Source organism: Hyperoodon ampullatus (genome assembly GCF_949752795.1).
Source record: "Hyperoodon ampullatus genome assembly, chromosome: 3".
In the NCBI taxonomy this organism is placed as follows: domain Eukaryota; kingdom Metazoa; phylum Chordata; class Mammalia; order Artiodactyla; family Ziphiidae; genus Hyperoodon; species Hyperoodon ampullatus.
Genome location: NC_136916.1, coordinates 138,767,069 through 138,783,792, shown reverse-complemented (window position 1 = coordinate 138,783,792; position 16,724 = coordinate 138,767,069). Strand labels below are relative to the sequence as shown.

The 16,724-nt window shown below is 35.2% G+C and overlaps 1 protein-coding gene across 1 annotated transcript in view; it reads right to left on the bottom strand.

Moving 5' to 3' along the window:
* Positions 1-16,724, bottom strand: part of LRRC9 (leucine rich repeat containing 9) — a gene marked incomplete at both ends in the record, with an annotated part of 95,737 nt that overhangs the window by 54,279 nt on the left and 24,734 nt on the right. The window contains 5 exons of the mRNA XM_079700504.1: positions 1,768-1,887; positions 6,606-6,818; positions 13,253-13,368; positions 13,986-14,108; positions 16,205-16,337. Coding sequence (XP_079556630.1) covers positions 1,768-1,887; positions 6,606-6,818; positions 13,253-13,368; positions 13,986-14,108; positions 16,205-16,337 — 705 coding nt within the window. The remainder of the gene's footprint in view (positions 1-1,767; positions 1,888-6,605; positions 6,819-13,252; positions 13,369-13,985; positions 14,109-16,204; positions 16,338-16,724) is intronic.

Here is a 16,724-nt window from a genome sequence, read left to right as displayed (position 1 = left end):
TATATCTGATAAGGGGCTGATATCAAAAATATATTAAAAAACTCATTCAACTCAACAACAACAAAAAAACCAAACAACCCAATTTTAAAAATGGGCACAGGAGCTTTTTCCAAAGAAGACATACAGATGGCCAACAGGTGCATGTTCATCACTAATTATTAGGGGAACACAAATCAAAACCACAATGAGATATCACCTCATGCCTATTAGAATAGCTATTATCAAAAAGGCAAGAATTAAAAAGAGGATGTGGAGAAAAGTAAACCCTCATACACTGTTGGTGAGAATGTAAATTGGTGCAGCCACTATGAAAAACAGTATGGAGATGCCTCAAAAATTAAGAATAGAACCACCATATGATCCAGCTTTTCTATTTCTATTTATCTGAAGAGTACAAAAACACTAATTCAAAATATGCACCCCTATGTTCATAGCATCATTATTTACAATTGCCAAGATATGGAAGCAACCCAATTGTCCATCAACAGATGAATGGATAAAGAAGATGTGGTACATATATACAATGGAATATTACTCAGACATAAAAAAGATGAAATCTTGCCATTTGAAACAACATAGATGGACTTGGAGGGTATTATGCTAAGTGAAATAAGTCAGACAAAGACAAATACTGTATGATATCACTTGTATGTGGAGTAAAAAAAACTGAAATAAATGAACAAACCAAACCAAATAAAAATAAACATATAGATAAAAGGAACACAGTAGTGATTACCAGAGGGGAAGTAGGGTGGAGGGAGGGCAAAATGGGTAAAGGTGGTCAACTGTAGGTGATACATAGAAACTAAACTTTTGGTGGTGAGTGCACTGTAGTGTATACAGAAGTAGAAATATAATATTGTACACACTTTTATAAACTTATATAATGTCATAAACCAATGTTACCTCAATTAAAAAGAAAGGACTTTGGCTTGGTAAAAGAAAAAAGGAAGAGGGTTTAATACTAAAATCTAAGGCCAATAAGCAAAGCAGCAACTCTCACCACAGTCGCAGAAGTAGCAGTACAAGAGCCTTGACATGGTTGCAAGGAGATAGAGTAGAGAATGAGGAAGAGATGAGAATGATGATATATTCTGAAAAGATATGTCAGTGACTTGGGACCTATGGAAACAGGGGCTGCTGGGTTGGAGTTCTGGAACCCATATGTAATTATTTTTGTTATATGACATTGACAGGGAAAACAAAAGCCAGAAAAGATCCATACCTGGTGTACATGTGTATTACTGTATTTGTCCTTGATTTATAAGAAGGCAAACACAAATCAAACAAGATCTATGTGTGTAATGCGGGTAGAAAGGACAAGGCAGAAAGAAAGAGAACTAACCATATGGATAATGAACAGATGGGAAGACTTGACAAAATTAGCTGTGAAGTGGTAAACTAGCAAGTGAAGAAGTAAAAACTCACAATAAGGAGGAAAAAAAGTGAGAAAAAAAGAGCAGAAGAAATTGGAAATGACACTTTATAAATGACATTTTAAAAACAGGTCTGGAGTAGTTTTACATTTATTTTCAAGTAGCTAGAAATAAGATATGACCACAGGTGTATATTTGGTTTGTAAACAGAATCTAAGTCTAAGGCCTATTTTAGAGAAAGTAACATACTATATATATATAGTTTATGTATGTTTTGTTCCTGAATTGGGCTGTTAATATGGTATATATGAGGTCTAAATTACAAAAATAATTTATTCATTAAATTAATAATTTTATTTTACTTAAATAATTTCAAAAAGACAGTTCTTACCAGGTGGTATACATCATCTAAACAAGTAAATTCATTAAAGCTGATATTAAGTTTTCGAAGTCCTGTTAACTTGGAGAGATCTCTCAATTTACTCAGGCTGTTTCCATGTAGATTCAGACTCTGAAGTAAAATAAAATGTAAATAAAAAATAAGACAGATTATATCCTAATTATAGCTATTTAAATAACATTAAGAGAGAACCATTGAGAAAAAATATAATTTTGAAAGTATAGTCTGATTTTATAATCTGATTTTAAAAGGTATAGTTTCTAATAGCAGCATTACATCTGGTTCTTGATTAATTTGATCTTCCACTTGCTCTAAGTTTATCAATAATCAGCATGAAATTTTAGAAAATCATTAAATACTTTGTTGTGATATTCATTAGGGCAGACCTATCTCTCAGGCTAGTGAACAGTGTAGGCCCTAAAGATTTTGGATATTAGCTAGGTTGCCTTGCAAGAGAAAGGATGGCAAGGATACACCCTGATTACAGGAAACCATATGAGGGCACTGGACTAAGGAAGAAAGGCTGAGGGTGTTAAAGTGGGAGACACAACATCAAAGAAGGAATTGGGAGAGTGTCTAAGACAGTTTCTACATCAGAATCTGGCCCAGATTTTCCCTGCCCATTTGATCCTGGGCTGTATAAAAATGAATGTTATTATATTTTTATATTTAGAGGAGACCCTGATGTCTACATAATTTTTCTCTTTAAACTATACCATTGTGAATGGTATCAAATGAAGATTTATGTATAGTCTACAAAATAAATAGTGGCACAAGAAAATGTCAATATAATTGACCACACTATTCACAACAAATGGGTATCATGATAAAATCAGGTATCTACCTCCCAACCCTCTTCACTTACCACCACCATCTTATCTTATACCCTATTATACTGTGGACATAACTAAATTCCTGGAATGGAGAAACAATTGAATGTCAAATAGTTATCAAAACTTTGCTAAAATGAAGAAGGGCCAATTTATGCAGACTAGTTTACAGGTCACATATGACAAGATTCTACAGATACCTTACCTTTAACATGTTCACAATTGAATTCATCATCTTCTCTTATCTGCTTAGCAGTCCATATTTTCAATTCTGATTAAGAGTTTCACTAACAGATATTGTTGATCATCCGTTTCCCCTCTTTTCTATATACATTTGATACTAGAAATGTTTCTTAAACCAACTGCTCCATACCATCACCACTACAGTGCCTTAGTTCAGACTATTATTTGTCCTTTGGACTACTATAATAGTTTCTACTGGATTTCTATACCACCAGTCTGACCACAGTTAAATCTAAACACAAGCTATCAAAGTTAGGGTCTTTAAAAACAGAGAGCCTATTCCCTAAACAAAAGAATGTAAACTTATAAATTTGCCTTCTGAAATCCATCCTGATGTGGCTATAACCTCTTACTCTTCCAGCCACAGCCTCATGTATCTTCTTTGTATTCCAACCTACACCTATACTTCCACTGTCACACACCCTATGTTCTAGTCACACTGAATTCCTCAGTGTTCCCTGAAGACACCAGGATCTTTCAAAACCATGTGCTTACAGATAAAGTATTTCCTCTGCTTGGAAGACAAAAACAATGAAATCTCTCATATCCTTCAAAAATCCACAAAAAACCCACCTCTTTCTGTGGACCTCTCCCAGCAACTCCAAATTTCCTGTATTTGTTTCCATATCTGTCTCCTCCACTGAAATAATATCCTTGGGGCAGGGAAAATAACTTATTCATTGAACCCCCAATACTTACTTCATTGCCTAAAATACAGCAAATCTCAGTAAATGCTAAATGAATAAATCAGTGCAAAAGCCAGACATAACTGACAACTCTAATTTTCAGTATTTAATTGTGCTGTAAGAGAATATAAAATTATGTTACTCTCGATTTTTTATTTCTACATATTTTATTTTTTTATAGATGTCCTCATAAAACTCGACCTAGTGGGGATAACTGAAAAGAAAATAAGAGGTATATACCCTCCCCTCAGTTTCTCTTACAGTAACGGCACAAAGAAGGGAGAACAAAGGGTGTGATATCTAAATATCCTTCTTCTAATATCTAGTATTCTTACTGGAAACCCTAGAAAACTTGCTGGCTTTTAAGCAATATAGGCAAATTTAATATGAAAAAAGCCCCTCCATTCTTATGTTATGCGTGTTGACCAAATTAATACAGTGAGGTGGAGGTCACAAGCTGGCCAAGGTATTCTGAAGTCTTAACTCTCCTCTCTGTTTCTTATCACAAACCAAAGATAATAAAAAAGACCTACCTTCTGGTGCTGTTTTTTTTTTTAACTTTTTTTATTTAATCCCTTTAAATCTATAGGAATACAAGCTCTAGAAGCTCAGTCCAATCAGAGCACATTCATTTATTAAACCTTTCATTACTGAAGCTTTATTATCAAGAATTCATTACTCAAATATGAAATCTTGACAATATAGTTCAGAAACAATTTTTCCGTGCTGTCAGCTGGAAGATTGCTCCTGTAATAAGTATACTGCACACTTATGATAAAGGTGGTGATATTGCCATCATGTTATGAAGTTTTCCTTCCTCTCTAATAATAATCCTCTAAGATAACGACAATTTCCTAGACTTGAAGATTTGTTGGCTGATGCTAACACAGTTTTACGAAAGCAATCCCATAAACTTTCTTAAAAAAGTGTTTCAAATATTTTTAGAAGCAGGCTGAAAACTGTTGACCTCACTTATTATTTTAAAAAATATTTTTTACTTTCTGTTTCACACAATTACTTGAGAAAAAACTGTCATCATAAACAATGGATTTAGAAATGTAACGATGGAGCAAAGTAATTGACTTTCAAGATAAAAAGCATTTCTGAATTTTTATCTGTACCTTAGCTTTCAGTGCATGCATAGAAAGATAGCGTCATGTAAGAATAATTTGTCTTCTTAAGTATTCTTATCAATTTATCAGTTAATATCAATTTGTTTACTACTTCTGCCGGTTCAAACAAACAACCCACTTTCTTTGTTAAGAACCACTCAAGACATTCTGTTTTAAAACAAGTAACTAATGAGTATCTCATGTGTGCTAGTTATTGTGCTAGATAATGGCAGAGTTGATGCTAGTCCACTCAGTGTATATGAGTAAATTAGAAAAAGGCATCCTTACCTCAAGACACCTTTATTTTCCAGCTTTTAGAAAATTGTTGCAATAGGCTGATTTTGTTAGTAAAAGAAATTTTACCAACAGTCATCAAAAAATTGTTGTAGTAAATATACTACTCTTATTTGAAAGTTGCCCCTTAGGTGTGGCCCTTTTGTTCAATGTACACTGTACAATCTTATATTGTTGCCCTCATGCTGGGAATATAAATGACTAAGAACAGCCTAATCTCTGCCCTTGTGGAATTTATAGTTTAGGAAGGATACAAAGCATATGACAAAGGAATCTTACTTAGATTCTTATCTAGACCTAGAGGTAAGAGAAGGATTTAATGCTTAAGTATAGATCAAAAATATGTGTGGGAGTTAACTAGGAGAAACGGGGTCAGGGGAGAACATTCCATGCAGGAGTACAGTGCAGGAGTACAGTACAAGTGCAGAGGCTCTGTGTGGCTGCAAACAGGGTACATTAAAGAAACAAGAAGGAGGCTGAGCACAGATTGCTAAAGGGAGGGTAATATGAGAAGAGTGTGGAAAGACAGGCCAGGGACCAGGTCATGCAAAACCCTATAGGCCATATTAAGGACTCTGGTTTTATTTTTAAAACAATGGAAAATCATTTGAGCATTTCAAATAGGAGTAGTGAGGGGTGACAAATCAGACTTGCATTTTGAAAAGACTCCTCTCTCTTCAACATGGTGAATGGGTTGTGGCCTTAAAGCGGAAGCAGGACAATGCCTCTTTTGCATAGCTCTAGTAGGCATGTACCTCCCCACCCCCCAACACACAGACACACACACCTTGTATTGAGTTATAGTCAAGTTATATAGTGAATGGCATCCAAAGAGCACATTAACAGAATACAATGTGCATGGTGCCTCCTGGAGTTGTGTAGTAGCCCTATGGAAGTAGTCTAGGTCGGAGATAAGGGGAGTTTGGACAGAATGGTAGCAGATTTGAAATGGACAGATTGAGAGTCAAGATATCGAGGGAGGCTTAATATCTCAATAGAATTTCCTCAGTGTAAAGTAAGTTGCTTCAATAAGTTACTCAAATTCTGTTGATTAATTTTGTAAAGATAAAACTCCTGTATTCTATGTTGATTGGTCCTGGAAACTGTTTTGAAACTTACTATCTTAATCAGTTAAAGAGAGTTTATTTGTTATTCAGGAATGAAATTCCTTGCAAATTACAAGGCTACCTCTAGACCTCCACTGTCCTCTATGATAGCCCCTAGTCACATGGGGCTATTGAGCACTTGAACTGTGAACTGAGATGTACTGTGAGTGTAAAATATACTCCAGGTTTCAGAGACTTAGCATGAAACTATCTGTTAATGAATCTTCATATTGCCTGTATGTTGAAATGATAATATTTGGGATATATTGAGTTAACTATAATATATTATTAAAATTAATCTTACCTTTTAATTTTAAAAATCTTTAAAAATGTGGCTAATAGAAAATTCAAAATTACATATGTGGTTCATATTATATTACTACTGGACAACACTGATCTGTAGAAGAAAAGGGCTGGGCACTTTTAAGCATGCCCAGCATGGACAGCATGCTGCCTGGCATCATCAGATAGGTGGTTTAATATCTTTAGATTTCATGCGATAGATTCTGACCAAATTCAAGGTTCCTGTCCCCAAATTTTATTCCTCATAATACTCACCACAATATGACTGTAAATGCTAGTCTTGGCAAGGGAAAGTATTGTTTTATCATCCAAGCTAATAAGTTTTGGTCTGGGCTTGATCCTGGGATCCATTTTTATAACTTCATCATCAAATTTCAAATCCTGGGACAATACTGATCCTTCTGAATTTGTTTTGCTTTCTTCTAGGATAACATTGTTGAATGCAGAAAATAAAGAGTGAGCCTTGACCTAAAAAATTTATTAAAAATGTTGAAAATTTGGTTGCTGTATTTATCATTTTGAAAAAGAAATAGGCTATGTAGGAAAGATGAATTAACTTTTTTCCTGTTACATAGTAATATCTATGATGAGTATCACATTAGGAAATCTGTGAGAGTAGATTAAAATTGTGGGCTAAGAATGGGTGTGTCCTCCTGCTGAAAATTCCGTAAAACTAGCAAAAGACAATTTAAAAATATTTTATAACAGTGGAGAGGGTACCAACAAAAGACTAAAAATTGTGAGATATAAATCAGAAGGGACTGAACTGACAGACAAATAGGAGTAGGAATGTAACCTGCAGCCAAAATATGTGCAGGAGATAACCACTTCAAAGAGCAGATTCCAAGAAACTTGATGTTCAGAGTGAACAAGTAAAATAGCAGGAGGATGCTCTAGGTAATTATCAGGCAACTGAGTAATTATCATAAGAACTGTGGATGAGTGGGCAAAAACAACATGAACAAACAGAAATGGGTCTAGAAAAAACCAAAATGGTCCCTAAGAGAATTTTTTTTTTACTTTTTCATTTTATATTTATTTATTTATTTTGGCTGCACTGGTCCTAGTTGCAGCATGCGGAATCTTCATTGCAGCATGCGGGATCTTTAGTTGCGGCACGTGAACTCTCAGTTGCAGCATGCGTGGTGGATCTAGTTACCCAGCTAGGGATCAAACCCGGGCTTCCTGCATTGGGAGCATGGAGTCTTACTCACTGGACCACCAGGGAAGTCCCCATAAGATAATTTTTTAAAATTTGGGAGAACAAAGCATCTATAAAAGAATAGGCTGCTATAGAAAAGAATAGGGTAAATGCTTTGAAGTCAAAATAAAAACAATTAGTGAAATAGAAAATATTCAATAAATGTTCTGAGAAACCAAATGGATACGACAGCAAATCAAATTAGCAAGTGGAAGCTAATATTGAGGACATCTTCCAGAACACAGAATTTAAAAATGGAAATGTAAATACAAGAGAAAAAAATTAAAATACATGCAGGATCAGTTCAGAATGTCCAACGTTTAACAAACAGAGGTTCCAGAGGGCTTAACAGAGAATGGAAGAGAAGAAATGATCAAGGAATTAAGAGAAAGAAACTTCCCAGAGGTGACGAAAGAACTGAATATTCCGATTAAAAGAGCTCATGAAGTGGCAAGCAGAAGGATGATGGAGCTCTTTGCCGACATCACTGAAGTCAGTCACAACAGCCAGGGACTTGGCCTCACTACTTCTTGTTATTTCAGTTATTCTGTTTTCTGTTTGTTCGGATTTCTGTGTCTTTTGCTGAAAGCATATTTGACCGATTCAATCTGCTTCATAACAATATAAAATATAAATGCCCAGAACTATACTTAACAAGAAATGTTTAAGACGTATATAAAGGAAAATGTTGGAGAACACTTGAGTAAATGGAATAACTTATCATGTTCCTGGATGAGAGGCCCAATACTACAAAGTAGTCAGTTTGCCCCAAATTAAATTTAAGTTCAATACAATCACAATCAAATCCTAGTAGGACTTTTAAATAGAACTTAACAAACTGTTTCTAAATTTTATTTGGAAAGGAAAATGTTCAAGAATAGCCAAGAATTTTAAAAAATATATAAGTGGGGACAGGGGAAGAGAATTTGCCCTATCACATATCAAAACATATCATCAGGTTGTAATAACCAAAATAATGTGGTAGGTGTCCAAGATTAGACAGAGAGATCAATGGAACAGAAATAGAAGGATCTATAAATAGACCACTTATATATGAAAATAATTTTAATGATAGCTAATATTTCAAAATAGAGTAAAAAAGATGATGCTTGGTCCATTTTTAAGGATAAAATTATTTGACCTCCCCTACCTCACACAGAATAAAACAATTTCTAGATAGAATTAAAAAGCTAAAAGTTTTAGGTACTTCCCTGGTGGTCCAGTGGTAAAGAATCCGCCTTCCAATGCAGGGGACGTGGATTTGATCCCTGGTCGGGGAACTAAGATCCCACATGCCACGAGGCCAGCTAAGCCCATGTGCCACAACTACTGAGCCTGGGCACCTCAACTAGAGAGCCACCTGCCACAAATACAGAGCCCATGCGCCCTGGAGCCCACGTACCACAACTAGAGAAGAGAAAACCCGCATGTCACAACTAGAGAAGAGAAAACCTGCACACCACAACTAGAGAAGAGAAAACCCACACGCCACAACTAGTGAGAAGCCCGCACACTGCAATGAAAGAAGAGCCTGTGCGCCGCGACAAAAGATCCCACATGCCTCAACGAAGATCCCATGTACTGCAACTAAGACCCGACACAGCCAAAAAAAAAAAAAAAAAAAACTAAAAATTTTAGAACAACCTATATTAGTATTGGAAGAAAATAAAGGAGAATATTTATATAAGCCTTATGAAATGAGACATAAAATTCAGAATCCACAATGTAAAAGATGGAGAGATCTGATCTCTTAAAAATTAACTTGTAAATTACAAATGAAAATGACAAATACTTTTTTCACTACAAATAAAATGAAAATACAAGTGACAGAAAACATTTGCAATATATATAAAAGATAAAGGATTAACATCTAGAATGCATATAAAGATTTTTCCAATCAATATGAAAAAGATAGAGTCCAACAGAAAATGGTCAAAGGATATAACAGGTGATTCATAAAACTGTAAATAATCTATAAGCACATGAAAGGATAAAATATCCTTTCTTTGGCCATCAGATATAAACAAAAAGATTGATAATACCTGTGTTGGTAAAGATGTAAAGAAACAAGCACTGTCGCACACTGTTGGAAATTTATAAAATGGTTCAACTTCTGTAAAGAGTACTGGCAAAATCTATCAAAATTAAAACACATATATCCATATATCCTTTGACTAGCCAATTCTTCTACAAATATGTGCTGCAGAAAAACTTCCATACTTGTATGGAAGATGCATCTGCAATGATACTCACTGAAATATTGTTTTAAATAGTAATAAAATTGGAGACAACCTGTGTTTCATCACCAGGGGAACAGTCAAATAAGTCAGATTATTACTGAATAGTATGAAGTCACCAAAAGACTGAAGTATAGACCTATGTGTACTGAAGTGAAATTTGTCCAAACCATATTGTTAAAGGCAAAAAATTTACAGAACACTTAGAACTTGACTCTACTACGTAAAATGGTATAAGTTGTTATATGTGTAAATGCACAGAAAAAAAGATTGAAAGCAAACCCACAAAGCTGTTAACGGTGGATGCCTTCAGGAAAGGGAGTGGTGGTGAGATTGAGGTGAAAGCAGATTTTCATGTTTATTCTATATTCTTCAATACAGTTTGAATCTTTTCCAGTGAGACTACAGTTATATATTACTCATGTAATATATTTGCATGATAAAATATTTAGGTGTCATAATGATTTGTTTTGAAAATTAAGTCCTTTAAAGAATAATCATTTTATATTTATATATAGGCATACCTTGTTTTATTGTGTTTTGGTTTATTGCCATTTTTTACAAATTGAAGACATCAAGCAAGTCTATCGGTGCTATTTTTCTAACAGCCTTTGCTCACTTCATGTCTCTGTGTCACATTTGGTAATTCTCATAATATTTCAAACTTTTTCATTATTATTATGTTTGTTATGGTGATCTGTGATCTGTGATGTTACTATTGTAATTATTTTGGGGTGCCACAAACCATGCTCATATATGATGGTGAACTTAATAAATGTTGTGTGTGTTCTGACTACTCCACTGACCAGCCATTTCCCTGTCTCTCTCCCTCTCTTTGGGCCTCTATTACCTGAGACAAGACAGTCTTAAAATAAGCCCAGTTAGGGGCTTCCCTGGTGGCGCAGTGGTTGAGAGTCCTCCTGCTGATGCAGGGGACACGGGTTCCTGCCCCGTTCCGGGAAGATCCTACATGCCGCGGAGTGGCTGGGCCCGTGAGCCATGGCCGCTGAGCCTGCACGTCCAGAGCCTGTGCTCCGCAACGGGAGAGGCCACAACAGCGAGAGGCCCGCGTACCGCAAATATAAATAAATAAATAAATAAGGCCAGTTAGTAAGCTTACAGTGGCCTCTAAGTGTTCAAGTGAAAGGACGAGTCACATACCTCTCATTTTAAATCAAAAGCTAGAAATGACTAAGTCTAGTGAGGAAGGCATGCTGAACGCTGAGATAGGCTGAGAGCTAGGCTTCCTGCTCCAAATAGTTAGCCAAGCTGTGGATACAAAGGAAAAGTTCTTGAAGAAAATTAAAAGTACTATCCAGTGAACACATGAATGATAAGAAAGTGAAACAGCCTTATTACTAATATGGAAAAAGATTTAGTGCTCTGGATAGAAGATCAAACCAGCCACAACATCCCCTTAAGTCAAAGCCTAATCCAGAGCAAGGCCCTAACTCTCTTCAATTCTATGAAGGCTGAGAGAGGCGAGGAAACTGCAGAAGAAAAGTCTGAAACTAGCAGAGGTTGGTTCAATGCGGTTCAAGGAAAGAAGCCGTCTCCATAACATAGAAGTGCAAGGTGAAGCAGCAAGTGCTCATGTAGAAGCTGCAGCAAGTTATCCAGAAGATCCAGCTAAGATCATTAATGAAGGTCACTACACTAAAAAATAGATTTTCAATGTAGATGAAAACAGCTTTATATTAGAAGATGCCATCTAAGACTTCCATAGCCAAAAAGGAGAAGTCAGTGTCTGGCTTCAGAGCTTCAAAGGACAGGCTGAGTCACTTGTTAGGGGCTCTTTTAGTTGAAGCCAATGCTCATTTACCATTTTGAAAATCTTGGGGCCCTTAAATGCTAAATCTACTCTGCCTGTGCTCTATAAATGGGACAACAAAACCTGGATGACAGCACATTTGTTTACAACATGGTTTGCTGAATATTTTAAGCCTACTGTCTAGACCTACTGCTCAGAAAAAGAAGATTTCTTTAAAAATACTACTTACTGCTCATTGACAATGCACCTGGTTACCCAAGAGCTCTGATGGAGACGTACAATGAGATTTATGTTGTTTTTGTGCTTGCTAACATAACGTCCTTTCTGCAGCCCATGGATTAAGGACTAATTTCAAATTTCAAGTCTTATTATTTAAGAAATACATTTCATAAGGCTATAGCTGCCATAGATAGAGATTCTTCTGACGGATCTGGGAAAAGGAAATTGAAAACTGTTTGGAAAGGATTTACCATTCTAGATCTCATTAAGAACATTCTTGATTCAGAAAGAGGTCAAAATATCAATGTTAACAGGAGTTTGGAAGAAGTTGATTCCAACCCTCATGGATGACTTTGAGGGGTTCAAGACTTCAGTAGAGGAAGTATTGGCAGATATGGTGGAAATAGCAAGAGAACTAGATGTAAAGCCTGAAGATATGACTGAATTACTGCAATCTCATGAAAAAACCTTACAGATGAGGAGTTGCTTCTTATGGATGAGCAAAGAAAGTGGTTTCTTGAGATGGAATCCACTCCTGGTGAAGATGCTGTGAAGACTGTTGAAGTGACAGCAAAGGATTTAGAATATTACATAAACTTAGTTGATAAAGCAGTGGCAGGATTTGAGAGGACTAACTTCAATTCTGAAAGAAGTTCTGTGGGTAAAATGCTATCAAACAGCACTGCAATGCTACAGAGAAATCAATCATGAAAGAAAAAGTCAATTGATGCGGCAAACTTCATTGTTGTCTTATTTTAAGGAATTGTCAGGGCCACCCGTTACCTTCAGCAACCACCACCCTGATCAGTCAGCAGCCATCCCCGTGGAGGTAAGATCCTCCACCAGCAGAAAGATTATGACTCACTGAAGGCTCAGATGACGAGTAACATTTTTTAGCAATGAAGTATACTTTTTTTTTATTAAGGTATGTATATATTTTTTTAGACATAACGCTGTTTCACACTTAATAGACTACAGTATAGTGTAAAAATAATTTTATATGCACTGGGAAACCAAATAATTAGTGTGACTAACCTTACTGCAATATTCACTTTATTGTAGTGGTCTGGAACTGAACCCACAATATTTCTGAGGTATGCCTGTATATATATATTATAAACATAACATTATGAGGCTTCAAATTACTGTTCTGTTCTCATTTAAGGATTTCCAGTTTTTAAAATGCATTCATGGGATTTCCCTGGTGGTCCAGTGGTAAAGAATCCGCCTTCCAATGCAGGGGATGTGGGTTCGATCCCTGGTCGGGGAACTGAGATCCCACATGCCTAGGGCAACTAAGCCCACGCGCCACAGCTACAGAGCCCTCGCGCCCTGGAGCCCATGTGCCACACAGAGAGAAGCCTGTGTGTCACAACGAAAGATCCTGCATGCCTCAACGAAGATCCCGCGTGCCACAACTAAGACCCGCCGCAGCCAAAAAAATAAAGAAAAATTTTTAAAAATGCATTCATACCACTGTAATATACTCAAATTCTACGATGTATTCAGGCAAAACAAGGTCATGATCAAAGACAAACCACTTGTACTGCCGAATGCTGCAATCACAGTTTCTTTGTCCCATGATAGAATCTAGGGTAAAATAAAAAACAAAAACAAGCAAAACAAACAAACACTCTTCAAAATGATATTTAATATACTTTTTTCACCCTTACATAGATTAATAAACAACAAACTCGGTAAGTTCCAAATATTATGTCATTGAGGTATTTTCTCTTATATCTTCCCACCACTGTAGACAATTTCTTAATTCTATAAATACTAGTCACCCTTTCACTACACAGACTAGTAGGGTTTAGTTTTATTCATCTCCTTTTCCTTTTCATACTTTTTCACTTTTCTATTCAATGTTTAGCCATATAGTTTTTGACAAATATATTACTTTTTTGTTGTTAAAAGTTGGGTGGGTTCTATTTTTTGAAATACATATAATATATTATACATACATATATATCTGTGTATATAAAACATAAAACAAACTTTTACAAAATAAAATATCTACATGCATACATATATAAATGTCACTGAAGTAGGAAATAGAAATATAGAAGTTCATTAGTAGCTAGGAACAGGTTTTTATTAAGTTTATAAGTTTTGTTAGGTAGAGGTTAAACTGTAAGCATCTGTATTAAATGAAAACATTTTGTATTCAGAAAGATGAAAAAAGATTTATCTCATGGCAGACATACTTAGTAAATACTTTCGAGGAATGAACACTGAATTAATCATTGGGTAGTTGGCTTGACTGATGGAGTCCTGATCACGAGCCTGAACACTCTGGCCAAGGAAAACCTTTGTAATCAGGAGGATACCTAGTGTGAAAAAACAAAATGTTTTAACACTAATTCATTTGAATAATTTTCCAATATAATCTTCCTTATTGGCCCCAGACTTGACTATATATTTTGTAAAGGTAGAGATCCTGGCTATCTTGTCTGCCACCGTAAAGCACACAGCACACTGCTTGATCCAAAATAGAAGCTCAATAAATATTTGTTGCATAAATAAAATGTTTATAAAAGAGAATTCCTGTGATTATAGCAAGCAAAGCTTTACAGAGAAGGAAGAAGGAAAGAAGACAATATTTATCAATATTTTATGAATTTAAGGAATTTTTTGTTCTTGTTAACTAGGTAAAAATTCATCTCTGTATCATCAGCACATAGCTTAGATCATAAGAGGCACTCAATATATGTCTACTGAATGGATGAACATTTCTTTTCCCTTTAGATATTAAGGAACCTTGAAATTCACTAAATCCTAAGGATCCCTAGGAGTCACTGAATCCTATGAAACAACTTCTAATTACTATGCATAAAGTATTCAGATGACTTTTTAAAACTATGTACAAGTTATGAAATGTAAATTGGGAGAATCTAATTGTTTTAGAAAGTATATTCCAGAAGGATCAAGAAAAACATCATGGATATTTCTTTTACTTTTAAAGATTTTTTTTGATGTGGACTATTGTTAAAGTCTTTATTGAATTTGTTACAATATTGCTTCTATTTTATGCTTTGGTTTTTTGGCCACAAGGCATGTGGGATCTCAGCTCCCTGACCAGGGATCGAACCAGCACCCCCTGCAATGGAAGGTGAAGTATTAACAACTGGACTGCCAGGGAAGTCCCTATCATGGATATTTCTTAAATGAGAATGGAGAAGGATGAGAAAAAAAGCAAATGGTTTTTTCAAATAGTAGTTCTTTCTAGATTCAGTAATCTGCTTAATTTTCTGATTATTATTAACTGAATGAAAGACTGCAAAACACACATAATTTAGTTCAGCATGCATCATCTTAACAGAGCTAGAGTCTGGAACCTAGAATATTACTTTTATAGAATTCAGTTAACCAAATTTCTGACTACCCAGTCTTCAGAAGGTTGGATAGTTGAAACCAAAGAATAGATGTCCCTTACCCCCTGACCTGATCAGTTCTCTTTATTTTACATTCTTTGGTACTATGCATTAATACTTCATCTTTGTAGCTCTTATTATAGTTGTAATTTTACATTTATTTGGATATTATTGTTTGTAAGCACCATAAAGGAGAAACTGTCTAGTCTGTATTGACTAAATCCCTATCACCAACCAAGTGCCTAATACCCAGTAAGCATTCAATAAATACTGGTGGAACTGAAGAATGAAAAGTGGAAGAGGGTGGGGCAAGAGAGGACATGATGAGCTGGTCTTTGTCTCCAGTCTGTGGGTACCTGAGAACCTCTCCCAGAAGTGTCCTACAAACTGACTCATGTACTTTTATTTACATATATTCAAGGTGCACATAAAGTACTAATAACTGTGACTAAATTAAGATACCAAACATTTATCTTCTATAAGGCAACTTTAAAGCAATCCACACACTTCACAATTTGTCTTTAGCCAACTTTAGATTAATAACCAGGTTTTCTTATCATCTTATATTTTGATAATTAAGGACAAATAAGGCCTGCCTTCCCAAGTGCTTTATATAATGATTATCATATAAATAGGCCAAGTTCTCTTTTCTCTTTTCTATGAATTTGGGGTTTGTATGGTGATTGTGTGTGTGTGTGTGTGTATAACATGTACATAAATATGGTAAGTTTATTTTTAGGACACAACTTAATGAACAGAAGCAGATTATGAAAAGTGTTTATTTCATATAAGATGGATTAAATATGATTAACGAATTAGTCTCACCCTATTGATGTTGCTGATAATAATCACTCAGTAAATATTTGTTGACAACCTGACTAAAGTAATAGATCAGAAAGTCATGTATCACTACACTGGTAAACACTAACTAAAATGGGTTTCAGAAAACCACCCAGGTTGATAAAACCAAGTATCAAAAATATTATGCAAATAATTAATGAATTTGAATACTTAGAACTTAAAAGTTCAGAAACACCGCATACTTGTATTACCATGTCTGCAGAGCTCATGCTCAAGAGAGTTTTTCTTCTCCTCCTTGTACTTTTGCTGTAGAAATTCAATTCTGGGACACTCACATATACTTAGGCTGTTAGCAAGAATAACAGCTTCTTTTCTGAGAGGGAGCTGTAAAGAAAAAACAAAGTATGAGTATTTTTACAAGATTGACAATACTTCAACTTTAGTAAGATGGTTTATCATTTTATGTTTATATGTCTGTGCAAGGAAACTGCAGGTCAGACTCACTGAAAAGAAGTAGATAACCTTCAGGTGCAACTTCATTCTATAAAACCATTTACATATTTTAAATTTATATGCAAATAGATTTATGAAAAGTAATACAGAACAACATTTATTCCTGTAAAACCAGCCAGAGTCAAAACTGACCACTCAGCTCCTGGTGCAGGAGCTATAGTTTTGCATGTTTTCAAGGATACTCCACTAGCAACTGTGCAAATTCCAAAAAGAACATTCTGTGAGAAATTACACTAAAGATTCTTATTTAAATAAATA